Below are 13,745 nucleotides of genomic sequence, written 5' to 3' on the forward strand. Positions count from 1 at the left end.
ATGGATACATTTAAGAGGTAAAATGAAGCAGAAATTTGATGGGTATTGAATGACAGAGGGAAGTAAAAATACAGTGTGATGCCCCCCTTTCTTCAGACATTGGCTAAACAATAATTCAGTGGCCACATATTTTTATGACGTTTGGGCATGCCATTTAGTAATAACACACGTAGAACCACTTCTGTGGTTTTCCAAGTAAAAGCAATAAAGATCTACTGTATTATCCAACTTAAACATGGACGCTATGTCAATGTCCGGATGCACAAAATACACTGTCTTAATAAAAATCTGACCTTGCCATTAGTTTAAAAAATAAAATAAAAATACATTTATAAAATTATAATTGGTAAGAGAATTACTGCAAAGATTTACTTATGTGAATCTCAAGTTGTTGGCTTGCCCAGCTAAAACATCTTTTTCATATCTGCTTGTGACAATAAGCAGGATACATCGTTTTGACATTTTATTGAAATGATCAGAGCTGCTCAGTTTGTGCAGTCTTCCTACTGCCAGCTCTTGCCACTGCGATGAGGAGGGTGATGATGAAGCCCACAGCCCAAACACCCGCCACAGGGAGCACCACAGTCGTTACTACATCTGCCAAAAAAATAAAAAATAAATAAAAAAATGCAATGTGTGTTATTTCCGAAAATTAAAAAGCAGAGGACATAGGCAGTGATAGGTCATGGTGGCTTACTAGACAGAGGTTTATCTGGCGTTTCGATTCTGATGGGCCCGTATGACAAGAGTCCTTGGGCAGGGTCTACTCGCACTGCTTCTCGCTTAGTGATGGATTTGCAGTTCTGTAAACATAAAGAAAATAAGCTTCCATCTTCATATTACACTATGTACATAGAGAGAAGAAAGAAAAAAAATGCTCTTATTGAAAGTCATTTTTCCTCTGTGGAGATTGGGAAGTAGCTAGGATGACAGTTTTGAGCTCACAGGTGTGCAGGCTATTGCGTCATCTGGGTCACACAGCTGCACGGTGCAATGCAGATAGAACAAGTGCGGCTCCACCGTGAAGCGGAACATGGCGAAGCTGTAGTGGATAGTGGAGCTCTGCCCATTAAGGCCAGACTCTCCCTCTGTCAGGCTGTGGAAGGCAACTGTGTCATCGTTGGCACACCTTGATACCGAGGAAGAGGAGTCATTATTCATACACAAGTCGTTCACTTTTACAGAAAAAAGAATATTTCAATGCAGAGATGGTTGAACCCATTCAAAAGCAGGCTGTGAACCAGTCCCTCCGAGGTATTGGCCTGCTGACTCTGTGTGGCCCAGCAGTCGTTTATGCGAAGGAGGAAGAAGTCTGCGGGCTCTGTCACAGTGATCTCAACATACACCTGAAAACATGGCAAAGGACATTAAAAGCAATCTACAGCGCGATACAGGGAGAATTACTGGTAATAGTGTAGCTGGAAATTACCTGGTCCCCAAGCTCGATAGTGGGGGCACTGTTGAAAGCTTTAGTGTAGCTATGATCCGTATACAGCATCATCCGTATGGTCGCTTCTAGCTCATCCACACGCACCATCGCCTCACTGTTTGTGTGGGCCAAGCACAACTTATTCAAGTAATTGCTCGCCCGGTCGAAAACTGCTAGCTGAACATGCGCAAAGTCTTTCTGCACACAATCATGTCCAACTGTGTACACTGCTAAATCTCACAGCCATGATCACCTATATAACGACAACCTCCTCTGTGTTGATTCAACTGTTTCCATGACAACTAAACCCACTGAAGATGACAAACTGGTAGAAATCTACGGAGATGTGTGAATGAATCAATTCCGATGACCTTAACTACTGTATATCATAAATAGAGCTGCGATGGTAGTTTGGTGGGTTAAAGCTATCTATTCAAACTTCCATTTTCGAAAGTACTTATCCTGTACTTATTAAAGTAAAGTAAAGTACTTATTCATGTCATGGGCGAGTGCAACTGTCAAATCACAGCCTGATAAAAAGGGGCCATTCTAAATGGATATTTGACTAATTTAGCCATTTCAGCAATAAAGTTAATATTTTTTTCTAGAATTTGATAACTTTATTCATTTTCATGAACAAACTTAAAAACACATTTTTCCACTTGCTGTCAACTGAAAGCGACACGCTCAGCACTCAGGCAACGACCAATCATAGCTCACGAATTCTGAGTTTGCACCGTGATTGATAGCTACCTGAGCACACGTGAAGTCATTTTCAGTCGACAGCAAGTGGAAACCGTGTTTTTAACGGAATTAATTGTACATGATTGAAAATTATGTTGTCAAATTATAGAAAAAAAAACAAAAAACCTTACTGCTGAAAATGGCTAAATGAGTCAAGTATCCCTTTAAGATCCTCTCAGATCAATTTACATGTTGACATAAGTGTGCTAGGTTTCAGATATTACATTGCACACAAAGTGACAGCGAATTTACCTGGAAATGGGCTCAACTGGAAAAGGCAAGCTGACCGTTCTGATGAACGGAAAGATGCATGTGAAATCCAGCTTGATGACTGGATCTCTGATGATGTTTCCAATGGCCTGAGGCTCTGATTGAAGACTCAGGGTGTATGTGACATGAGTAAAGTTTTTCTATGAACAGAAAAATATAAAATGACTGACTTAGCATCTATCACATTTGATAGCAGTTATTGATGGATTTTGTCACGCTGACGCACCTCAAGCGACTTGCCTCCACAGCCAATGTATTCATTTTTTGCTATCTTGATCATGTAGTACGGAACTTTGTTGATAACGTCCCTGTATGCTTTGCATGATCTATTGGGCAGGTGCAAAGACGTGACCGGCGTGTTGTAATACATGAAGAACTCTTCACGTGCTCGGACTCCCATGTACGTTTTAGTGCACAAGACTTTGATGTGTGCATCTGTTTAAAAGCAAAAAAAGTATTTTTCCTAAGGAGGAATTCAACAAATGGAATCTGTACCAAAAAATAATCAATAGTAGAGTTGAATCCTAAATTCTTTTGCAAATGAAATGCTCAGTGGGATCTACTGTCAGAGTGAGAATCATTTCAGAATAAGTTTACTGTTTGGCACTTTGCTATGCTATAGAACATCATATTGGAGTTTTTGCAGTAGTTTGTTCCTGTATATCGACATAAAGCAACCTCAAATATTAGAGAGACCAATGCAAAATGTGCATCTGGTAGCCACCCAGTGAGGGCAAGCAGTATGGAAAATAAATAAATTGAAGAGTCGTAATAAATGTAGCTTCATGTAATAACGTGTACTTCAGTGTCCATTAAAACTGCACATTGTTCATTATAACGATATGCCTCAACCTGGTATTGATATGACAGACATATACAGTACTTGACACCACCTTGAGGTCAATATGATGCTGATGTCTAAATACTTTGCGACATTTGTATCGCAGCAACAGGCCAGCTTGAAGCATCAAACGTACATGATGTCTATGGTGCCAATTCTAGTGAATATTATGCACTTATGAAGGTGAGAGTGGGGAAAAATAAACAAGCCTACTTTTGTCACAGTTGTCATCATAAAATCCTTCCACACACTTGCATGTGCTCTTGTCTTTAGACAGGACACATCTTTCGGGGTTGGTGGCACAAGTCTCCACGTCGCAGATTCCTGCTCGCACATAGCACATTGGCACAAGTTAACACGCTAATTTGACACTTCACTTTGCATTTGTATAGAATTACCTCGAACTTGGTTGTGTGTGAAGCCAAGGAGCAGCAAGAGAACAGCTACCTGGCATGTACATGAAATAGTTCTATTTAGAACATCAAACAAACAAAGTCTTATGATACTCATACTAGTTAGCAGCCCAGGTGAGCAAGCCTGGCAACTAGCTAGTTTAGTTCCATCCAATAAAGTGACACAAAAGTCAAACACATCTCACCTGAAAGTCGTTTAAAGTCATTGCTGTGCTATTTTTTTTCCGTAAAAACATATAAAGCTTGGTTTTAAAGCTTTTATTTGCGGTCAAACGGGGCCGTTTGGTTCTGTCGTCACCGTCTTCATTACCGGACGTCCTGCAATTAAAATCACCTGGGGTCTGCCATGGCGGTAAACATGCTCAATTTAGACACCCTTATTTTATATCCTTTCGTTGTTTTATATCACCATTAAGGTTAGGTTATCAAACGTATTTTTTTAACTTCAGCTGTTCTCGTAGTATGTTTTAATAATTTTGATTTATCAAAAAATAAATAATTAAAAAATCCAGGACGAGCTTTCATTTTCATTTCTCCTTGGGTGTTTAGAATGTTGGCCCTTAGATGTCGCTATCATGCTTATTGACACTTTCGCGCTTGAGTCACAAGTCAAAACCGCTCATTGAAATGTATTGGACTGGGAAAAAAAAAAAAAAAAGGTGTTTGACTTTGCAGATATTGATATATCTGCACAAAGTCCAATACTTTTTTTTTTTAAACTTTTTTTTTAATTGTTCGTTTTGCAACAATAAACCTGAACCATATCTATTTTGTCAATGTCCTATTTCATCAAAATTTTGGAGGTGTTTATTTTTTGTAATATTTTTCATCGTGTAATGTTTGGGCCAAGCTGGTTTGGAAAATGAAAATTTTGCGCTTACCCATGTGGTAAATCTTTTATTACTCTTGGGTAAATTCCACATACAACAAAGCAAAATTTTGTAATTCTTTTCAACGCCTCCTTTTTTTTTTTTTTTTTTTTTTAAATCGAGTTTAAGTCATATATTAATGTACTGTCCATTGTTAAAAATAAGAAATCTGAGTGTACAATGTTGTATTTGCGGTTTCTTTTGAATGTTGAGTTGACTGCATGCTCTCAGTTTTTGTTTGGTGGTTGTGGTGTTGGGCAGGACACACGTTGCCTCCAGTGCCAGTTACCCGTGGTGTCTCAATTAAAGTGTGAATGTTTGGTGGTTGGAGGGGCCGTTCTAGGTGTCTGAGTGTCCAGAAAAGCAATCTGATGCATTATGGTTGTTGTTTGTTATCGTTGACATTGTAGTTTGAAATTTTGATTGTGTTGAATTGTGTAAAAAAAAATAAAAAAAATAAAAATGTAATTTTTGACATTGTAATTTGAAATTTTGTTGTAGTCGTTTATATATATATATATATATATATATATATATATAGAGAGAGAGAGAGAGAGAGAGAGAGAGAGAGAGAGAGAGAGAGAGAGAGAGAGAGAGAGAGAGAGAGAGAGAGAGAGAGAGAGTGTGAATATGTCTCATTTGACTACTATAACAATCTGCCTACAGTTTGTATGCTACCATTTGTTTTCACCGTGTAAAGGAAGCATGTGCATGTGCATTGCACTGCAGTGGAAATATCAGAAATACCGGGATGTTCGGAATTGTCAATCGATATAGCCCAACTTGAGAAAATGTTGTGAATGATAGTGAGTTTGAACAATATTTAACGATTGATGTGCCACTTTTTGAAAAAGTCACACAAACACACAACTTTTGAAGTTAAGCCATGCGCTACATGTCACATTTAACACAAGTATTTTTGAACGTGTCACAATTATACAGGTCACCACGTGTCTCTCGTTGGAAATGATAGCGTTCCAAGTGCATACAATAAGTGTGCCAATAATTGTGTCACATGCCCAGATTTAGGAGTCATTTTCCAATACACCAACTTTGCTTGCCGTCTTCCCGTTTGTCACAGGAGCAGAAGAGGTTGTGGTTAATAGAGCGTTAGTGATCGATGAGGCAGCTTTGCAGGTCATCAAAAGCAGATCAAGCCGGAAACACTCAAATATCATCTTTGACTGTCATATGCCTTAAATATAAAGACACTTGGATTATTCTCCATTTTTTGTGAGCTGCATTACACAACCTTGACAATACCTTAAAGTGCTATTTATTTAGCTGTGTTAACACTGGGTCTAATGGCAAACTGTTTATAGTGTGCGTGTAGAGCTTAAGGTGGGTTAGAGTGATAGATGTTTCTCAGTCAAATGTTAAAGCCAGGAAACGAGAGAAAGTCTGAAGACTGAAGTTAGTGTATCCAAACGTATCAGTTTTATTCATTATTTATGATACTTCACAGAAAATAAAGACCACTCCCTGTTCAAAATATTGCGGATCCTTTCGTTTTCGTTTTTTGCAGTGAGTCCTCGTTGGCAGTGGTGCAGTGCCACCCTGGTGTTGTGAAATAGCCGGCTTGTAGGCGGTCTCTGTCATCGGCCTGATTCACAACACCAGCTGGGGCACACGCACCTGAGGGACAGACACGTCTTCTGCTGCAGCCGCTGCTGGATGATGCTTGCATCTGTCGAAAGGAACAAGCTGTCCTTGTGGATGACGCCTCCGTGACATCAACGTGATTTAACTCAACCCAGGCCTGGTTTATGTGACCAAATACAACAGTAGGAATATAATTGTGGCTATTGGCTCAGTCCTCTGCGACCCAGAGTGAACTTTACGTGTGTACAGTATGTGGAGCAGCAATGACAGAATGAGCCTCCATCTGTGTTCTCTCAGGCCAGACTGAAGGACACAGAGTGTGGGCCATACAGAATAGTTGAGCGGATTGGGGGTTGGGCTGGGCGGCTTCTAAAAATTAAGGCTGTCAGCCAATTATTACACATAACTCTCAGACTGTCAAAATAATGACTAGTCTTCACTCATTAACATATAGATGTAATATATATATATATATATATATATATATATATTTATTCTGCAGTCTCACCCCATCTACAGAAACTTGCTCTTTATACACCAGCAGCAAGAATTGACAGCGTGCATTATACCTCCTCAAACAAATGTATGTAGTTTATATATTGCAAATGAAAATGCCTCATTCCTCTGATCTTACCATTTTAGTCACACTAATTTATGTACTTGTCTTTTGAACACTTACCGGTATTCATAGGAATACAAAATGAGGCTAACAGTATAGAACATGATGCCCACAATATTGAGTGCATGTAGACATGTTTGAGCCTGTGGGGCGTGCTGATGAGGAGAGAAAAAAAAAAAGAAGGGTTATATTGCTGGGCTATGGTATAAATGGAAAATGACCAGAATATTTTTTTGTAAAAAAAACTAAATGTATTAAAAAAACAAACAAACAAACAATCAAATAAAAACATTTTTTTAAAATCAGGCAAAAATAAACATGAATGCAACAGAACTACAACAACTGAAAAGCAAACATTTTTTATTCCAAATAACTGACAGTACAAATATGAAACAGTACAATGGGGAAAGGGATAAAAAGAAATAAACTAATGATCGAAACACAAACAATGAATGTTTGCCTCATCAAAATGAATTGATGAAACACAGCGTGGTTGTCACCAAAACATCCCCAGGTTGTTTACAATTCGGTATGAAGGTGGCCTCTCAGTTCATCAGCAATTCCATTTTCACCAGTTTGGCATTGGTTTCTCGGGCCATGTTGTAGGAAATCATCCCAGCGAAGGTGATCAGGTTTCGAGCTTTAACACGCAGCTCCTGTGATCATTAGACACCAAGTGAAGATTACCATACGAGAGGAGCGTCAGATGAGACGCGTCAAACTCATCAATACCATTCGGCGCCAGTTGTTAAGCAGGTATAAAAACAGCAAAAAACAGATAGGTACTTGAAGAAACGTCTGGATGATTCAGTTGTCATCTAGTGATTATTGGTTTTGGTTCACTTTGGATTTATTTTTGATTAACTTAATTCAAGTGAATATATTAAGCTGAACGAACTGATAATTAATTCAATTTAATATATTCACTTTAGATTAACTTAATTGCTTGCTTAATTCAATCGTGTGTTACCAATTGAAGGAATTTTATCAAGTTGGTCAACAATTCCATTTGTAATATTAAATTGATTAACAATTCTCTTTTTAGAGCGCATCTTCATCAACTGGATCATTTGTCAAAAGGACATGCCATGTTCATGACAAAACTGGACTTAATATAGGTCAGGGGTGGCAAGATCTGGTCCTCGAGGGCCGGAGTCCTGCAAGGTTTGGGTATTTCCCTTCATCAACACAGCTGATTCATGATCAGATCATCAGCAAGCTCTGCATAAGCCTGATAACGATCCTGTTAATCGTAATCAGCTGCATTTCGAGTTATACAAAAGTTTACCCTCAAAAACAGTAATTCGAAAAAAAGAAAAAAAGAAAAAGAAAAAAAAAAGAAAGCACTTGGGCTGCACTCAGCTTTAGGTGTTCATCACTTAACCAGTAGAGGGCAGTCATGCACTAAACGTGCCTAGAAGAAGTCATGAACGGAAATTATTGACTTCACGTGGCTAACAGCTAGCTCTGTACTTTTGTTTACTCATCAAAATGTTTGAAGCATCGCCTGGAAATGACTTTTAAGACACTACTACATGTGTAATGTAGATATGATGTATGTGTGAACTAAATGGTAGGTAGTTTTTGTTTACCTGAAAGTGAAGCTAATCGCGATTGCTAACAAATTTTGTTGGGGTTTAAAAATGCATATGCATAGGAGATAAATTATGAATACTACGATCCACTCCATTCAACTTACATCCAACCTTCGTGGATTAACAAAATAATAAATCTAAAGCAAATAAATAAATATATTGAGGGAATTATTTAATGGAAAATCAATTTTGAAAAATATTTGATAGGGACAGTACTAATATTGATTTATTTTGTGTTACCTGTCTATTGCATGACTGATTTTTTTTTTTTTTTTTTACTCCTTGTAAAACAGCACTTTGTATGCAATGCAAAAACTGTTATTTTAAAGTACTTTATAAATAAAATTGAGTGGAGTTGAATTTTTGTACAGTATTCTAGTTCGAGATGCACCTGTGCATACAATTCTCTTAATAATGCAACATAAAAATGCAAAGCTGGTATCTCTGAGTGAAATCTCTTTTTCACAGTCAAAAGAACAAGTTTAGCATATAGCTAATACACTGATTGTGTTTGAGAAATATGAGTAGATCATGTCTTAGTAGCAGTTACAAGGTAACAAATGTGCAGACATTAAGACAGTAACTTTGCTAGCCTGAGGAGCCTCAATCCGTTCACTTACTACAAGCTTTATTATTCGCAGTACTGGAATATTTATAACAAACATATAATTTACCCTTAGCTTTCAGTTTGAAATAGTGCTGGTCAAAAAGCTCAGTCCATTTTGTAAATAATTATGCCGAATTGCCTCACAACCAAACCACACTAATTGGAATATTATATCACATTCCTTATTATTGGCAAAATCCTGATTAGAAAAAAAAATCATTACATCAATTTATAGTGCAAAAATGCAGTCTACTTCCTAAACAGCTCCTCTCCCTACTCACCATCTCTCTGTCATCCAACGGCCTCTGAAGTGTGCCAGCCAGCGGCTCCTTCAGTCGCTTGTACTGCGTGGACAGGATGTTCATGGAGGCCAGCAGCACCTCAGACAGGTTGTGACGCACCTGCACAAGACGAAGATACCGCATAGAACATCTGAATCGCATCGCGGAGTTCCTATTTGGATTCAAGAACTCATCATCACCTCGTCGCTAAAATTGCCGAACGCCGCCACTCTCTCCCCCACGCTGTCCTGGCTGAGGGGCACAAGCTTCAGATTGTCCAGCAACTGACAAATACGGACAACGTGAAGGCCGTTAACCTCACATGATCCCCCAAGTAACAAAAAACGAGTTCTGAAAGCACTCACATCATATGCTTTTTCAATGTGCCCTTCATGGTACTCATCGAAGAAGGTCATCAGATTCAGAAGCAGGTAGAAGGTGCTGTTGACCAACTGGTCACCTCCGATGCCTTGAGAGCGGTATCTAAAAGTGGAGATGAAAAATCACCTGCTTTCATCCTTGCTGTGAACTTGAAATCCATTTCAGACTTACGCACAATTTCACATTAAGTTTCTGACCTCTCGGCGATGGCCACTGCAGTGTTTCTGAGCCTCTCCTTGTCCGACTGAGGAGTGCTGACCTGAGCAACGACGGGGCTCAACAACTTGTTCATCAGCTCCATCACCTTGTCTGGATTCTTCACGGCGCAAAAGGTGCGGTGACGCAGGCAAACAGAAACGGTAGGCGGGTGTAAATGTGCTTCGGAAGAAGGCGAAGACGAGATGAAGGTGTACTCACGTTGGCTAGATCATAGAGTTTGACCGCATCCTCAAACAAACCCTTGTTCTCAGCTTCCAAGGCCACTGTCTCTATGATAGCTCCGGTGTCTCCGGCAAACTTATCAATGACCCCAGGCTGGAGAAAGACGGAGGTAAAGTCAGGTGCAGGTGCAAAAGTGATATCTAGATTCTATGTGCTACAAGGAAAGTGAATCATTCGAGGAGGATTGATTGCAGCTTTTGAAACAAGTCTCCTTACAGAAAGGGTGCATCGAAATACATTATAATAATTGTGGAAAATGGGTCATTCCGTGTTAAGTCACACACCCTCCCTCAGAGGGATGTCATGATAAGGGCAACATCGTGATATTAAAACTGCCAATATCGTCGTCGTCATGTTCACAATATTTAAAAGGAACACATTTGTTAAAAAAAAAAAGTCAAGTTGCTTTCCATTTGTGCAGTTCTAGCACCCTCTAGTGGCTAGTTTATTAGTGCAATTTAATTTTCAGTAGGGATGTTTTGACCTTCTATGTTTAAAATCTATGTTAATTGACAGATGAAGGGGAACCTAATTTGCTTGTGAAGCGATCAATGTGTGCTTGCAGTACCAAGTAAGTGCCTCAATATTGTTATTAGAGATTGTAGGCGGTTTATATGCATTGCTGTTATGTACAAAAACACAATATTGTGCTTTTTTTTTTTTTTTTTTTTTAGTACGAGCTCTCTTTTTTTGCAATATTGTGATCTTTTTTTAAATATCGCCAACGCCCCCACAATATCATGATAATATTGTATCGTGATGTTTGGATATCGTTACATCCCTATTCCCTTGTGACAACTCTTTAATTTGCCTGATGTTTATGCCATCAGTGCCTTTTGATGTCAATGTCATAAGAAAGAATCCGTTTGAGCCTCCTTAGCCCGAATGGTTTTTGAGTTAAAGCCCTTCAAAATTGAGTGCCACGCCCAGTTTTGGAATCCGGGAATAGCACACTAAATTTTGGACCATATTTAGAGGCCCTCGACTGTTGTTTTAAGGTAGGTGAAGACCTGTAAATTGCTACATTTATTAGGACTGGGTTTTAAAAACGTTGAATTGATATTGAATCGATTCTCATTTTCAAGCCTGATATCGATTCATAAAACCATGAGTCTCCTTTTCCTATAAATTTATTGGTAAATAGATTTTTATTGGCCAATTTTTTTTGTATGTTACAGTTTTCTTGAAATTTACTGTTCACATGAATTTAAAAAGTATTTTCTTACATTTATGAAAGACCTAACGTATTACAATTTAATACAATTCAAAATCTTTCATTTTTACTTTCAATTACTGAATTAGAATTATGAAAATATTTTCATCAAATCCTTGCTGATGTCAATGTTTGTGTAAGTGATTATAACACGTTACTTTCATTAATTTAATCAACTAAATCATTTAACCAGCTACTGCCTTCGCAAAATCTAATTTGGAATATATCGTTTGTGGAGTTTTTATCATATCATTGATATTTAAGAAGAATTGATGTTCCATAATTAATCTAGTGTTGTCACTATCAAATATTTTCAGAAGTGATTAATCTGTCGGTTATTCAATTGGTTAATTGACTAATCAGATTCCTTTTAAGTTTGCATTGTTTCCCCTGATTTCTGTTTATTAACCAGTGATTGGTGTTTATTTCGTACTCTGTATAGTGATTCAAAGGGGGATTGATGTTGTACTATGTTACTGATTCGGTCATTGTTTTCCAAAGTAAAAACAGATGTTTGTAAATTCTGGAAGCCCAAAAGTGTCAAAATTCAATAAATAAAAAGGTCATTTTGAAATAATTATCCTGTCGATAAATAACAGACAATTATTATGTAATATGGCCATTAAATTTTAAAATGAAGTGTTAGTATTATGAAAAGTGTTAAACTATTCTTTAATATGTAACACATTTTATTTTTGATTAAATATTTCATAATGATTATTTTAACAATGTCATACATTTTAAAAATAATGACATTTCAATTTATTTTCAAGGTTTTATATGATAAGAAAACGTTTTACAAAGTCAGTTTTTATTTCATAATGTCCTTTTCCACAATGGTCTTCTTTTACATAATGGCATTTTACAGCCAAATGACTTGGTCTGTCAATCAAATGACATGAGGCGGAGCCAGTTACGTGATTGATTGAGTCCCTTATACAGACATGAGCAGCAGGACTTGCAGTATCGATTCACGCGTGGAGAGTTTAGCGCCTTATGAGGAGCCGCAGCGGTCAGAGGCTTGCTAAAGCATGGATGCGGGAGATAAGTCACTTTCAGAAGTACTCCAAGAAGTAGCAAAACGTTTAGAATCGGATCATAACGTAAAGGCCTTGTCAGGCTACGGTGTAGGCGTCACGGCGATCTAGGCTCAATCAGGTGGTCCCACCCACTGACGTTGATTGACAGACCAAGTCATTTGGCTGTAAAACGCCATTATGTAAAAGAAGACCATTGTGGAAAAGGACATTATGAAATAACAACTGACTTTGTAAAACAAAGTTTTCTTATCTTATAAAACCTTGAAAATAAATTAAGTGTCATTATTTTTCAAAAGTATCATGTTAAAAATAATCATTATGAAATATTTAATCAAAATAAAATATATTTTTACATATTAAAGAACAGTATGAAAACTTTTCATAATACTAACGCCTCATTTTACAATTTAATAGCCATATTACATCATTGTCTGTTATTTATCAAAAGGCCTTTTTATTTATTAAATTTTGACACTTTTGGGCTTCCATCGTAAATGTCTTGTTTTGATTAAACAAAGAAGATAATCAGTCTTTGTTAATGAAAGACTACAGAAATCAGTCAATAATTACAGTTGATATGCTGAAATCACAAGATTTGGACCATTTTAAATTAAAAAATGGCTCCAAACGATTACTTGTTTTTTAAAATAGTTGTCGATTAACTTGATAATTACTTGTCGATTAATCAATTAATTTTGACTGCTCTCAATTAATCACTGTTGGATTGAATGGGAGTAAATCAAATAAAATAAATCGAAATGAACACTTGTGAATCAATATAGAATCGATTGAGGAAATTACAATCGATAGCCCTAATATGTATTCTAGCCCCATCTATCAGAATCACTTACAAATAGGTGTACTATTTTTTAGCAATATTAACCCTGTAAAAGTAGATTGTTTTGAACATTTAATTGGACTAAACCGGTACTCGAGTTGAAGACAAATTTTGATTGATTATAGAAAAGTTTCTTACCCTCCTGCTTCCGTCTTTTTCCAATCTTCCAAGGAACATGTCAAACTGCAACAGACAAAGATAAAATGATTCCCATCAAATTAAGATGTTGCTCTGGATAAAAATTATGGTAGATGTTTACTTTTAATCTTGTTCAGTCATTGGAGGCACTTTCCAAATGCTTCCTATGGCTATCAATTGAATATGCTCAAAGGTAGTAAAGTAATTACCGGTAAAGCCACACCCATTTACCATTCACCGCAATATCAAACTCAAGTAAATCAGTTGCCTTGTGATTGTAGAGGACATCAAGTTGTAGTTGGTTGACCAAAAAGTGTTGGAGGAAAATACGTCGCTCACCTCTCGACTCTCAATAACAAGTTGACTGACACATCGCCTGAACATGTTCTCTCCCTGGCTGTCCTTCTCTTTGCTGCAGATACAT

General features: G+C 37.4%; 2 protein-coding genes across 6 annotated transcripts in view; both read right to left on the bottom strand.

Annotated features, from left to right (window-relative positions):
* Window positions 1–448: 448 nt before the first annotated feature.
* On the bottom strand, window positions 449–4,072 carry zpd (zona pellucida glycoprotein d). Its single transcript, XM_077517988.1, has 10 exons — window positions 3,883–4,072; window positions 3,683–3,731; window positions 3,498–3,608; window positions 2,670–2,878; window positions 2,426–2,583; window positions 1,430–1,544; window positions 1,219–1,346; window positions 946–1,129; window positions 698–803; window positions 449–597 (listed from the first exon to the last, which is right to left on the bottom strand). Exons 1-10 carry the CDS (start codon window positions 3,931–3,933, stop codon window positions 476–478), a joined length of 1,233 nt encoding a protein of 410 aa, XP_077374114.1. The 5' UTR covers window positions 3,934–4,072; the 3' UTR covers window positions 449–475.
* A 3,058-nt stretch (window positions 4,073–7,130) lies between these two features.
* nup93 (nucleoporin 93) overlaps window positions 7,131–13,745 on the bottom strand; it is a 50,237-nt gene continuing 43,622 nt past the window's right edge. For all 5 annotated transcript variants that reach the window (XM_077515612.1, XM_077515613.1, XM_077515611.1 and 2 more), the window contains 8 exons: window positions 13,661–13,733; window positions 13,322–13,366; window positions 10,069–10,185; window positions 9,849–9,967; window positions 9,636–9,753; window positions 9,471–9,554; window positions 9,271–9,390; window positions 7,131–7,443 (listed from right to left, as the gene is read on the bottom strand). In XM_077515612.1, the coding sequence (XP_077371738.1) occupies window positions 7,333–7,443; window positions 9,271–9,390; window positions 9,471–9,554; window positions 9,636–9,753; window positions 9,849–9,967; window positions 10,069–10,185; window positions 13,322–13,366; window positions 13,661–13,733 (787 nt within the window). In that variant the 3' untranslated portion in view covers window positions 7,131–7,332. The remainder of the gene's footprint in view (window positions 7,444–9,270; window positions 9,391–9,470; window positions 9,555–9,635; window positions 9,754–9,848; window positions 9,968–10,068; window positions 10,186–13,321; window positions 13,367–13,660; window positions 13,734–13,745) is intronic.

The sequence above is a fragment of the Festucalex cinctus genome, chromosome 3 (assembly GCF_051991245.1).
Source record: "Festucalex cinctus isolate MCC-2025b chromosome 3, RoL_Fcin_1.0, whole genome shotgun sequence".
Lineage (NCBI taxonomy): Eukaryota > Metazoa > Chordata > Actinopteri > Syngnathiformes > Syngnathidae > Festucalex > Festucalex cinctus.

What these genes read in the sequence shown, in the direction of transcription:
- zpd (XM_077517988.1), bottom strand. Translation starts at nt 3,933, where the DNA reads ATGTTTTTACGGAAAAAAAATAGCACAGCAATGACTTTAAACGACTTT. An exon ending in CTATCGAGCTTGGGGACCAG is followed by an intron (nt 1,347 to 1,429) that starts GTAATTTCCAGC and finishes CCATGTTTTCAG; the next exon opens with GTGTATGTTGAGATCACTGT. An exon ending in ACGCAATAGCCTGCACACCT is followed by an intron (nt 804 to 945) that starts GTGAGCTCAAAA and finishes TTATGTTTACAG; the next exon opens with AACTGCAAATCCATCACTAA.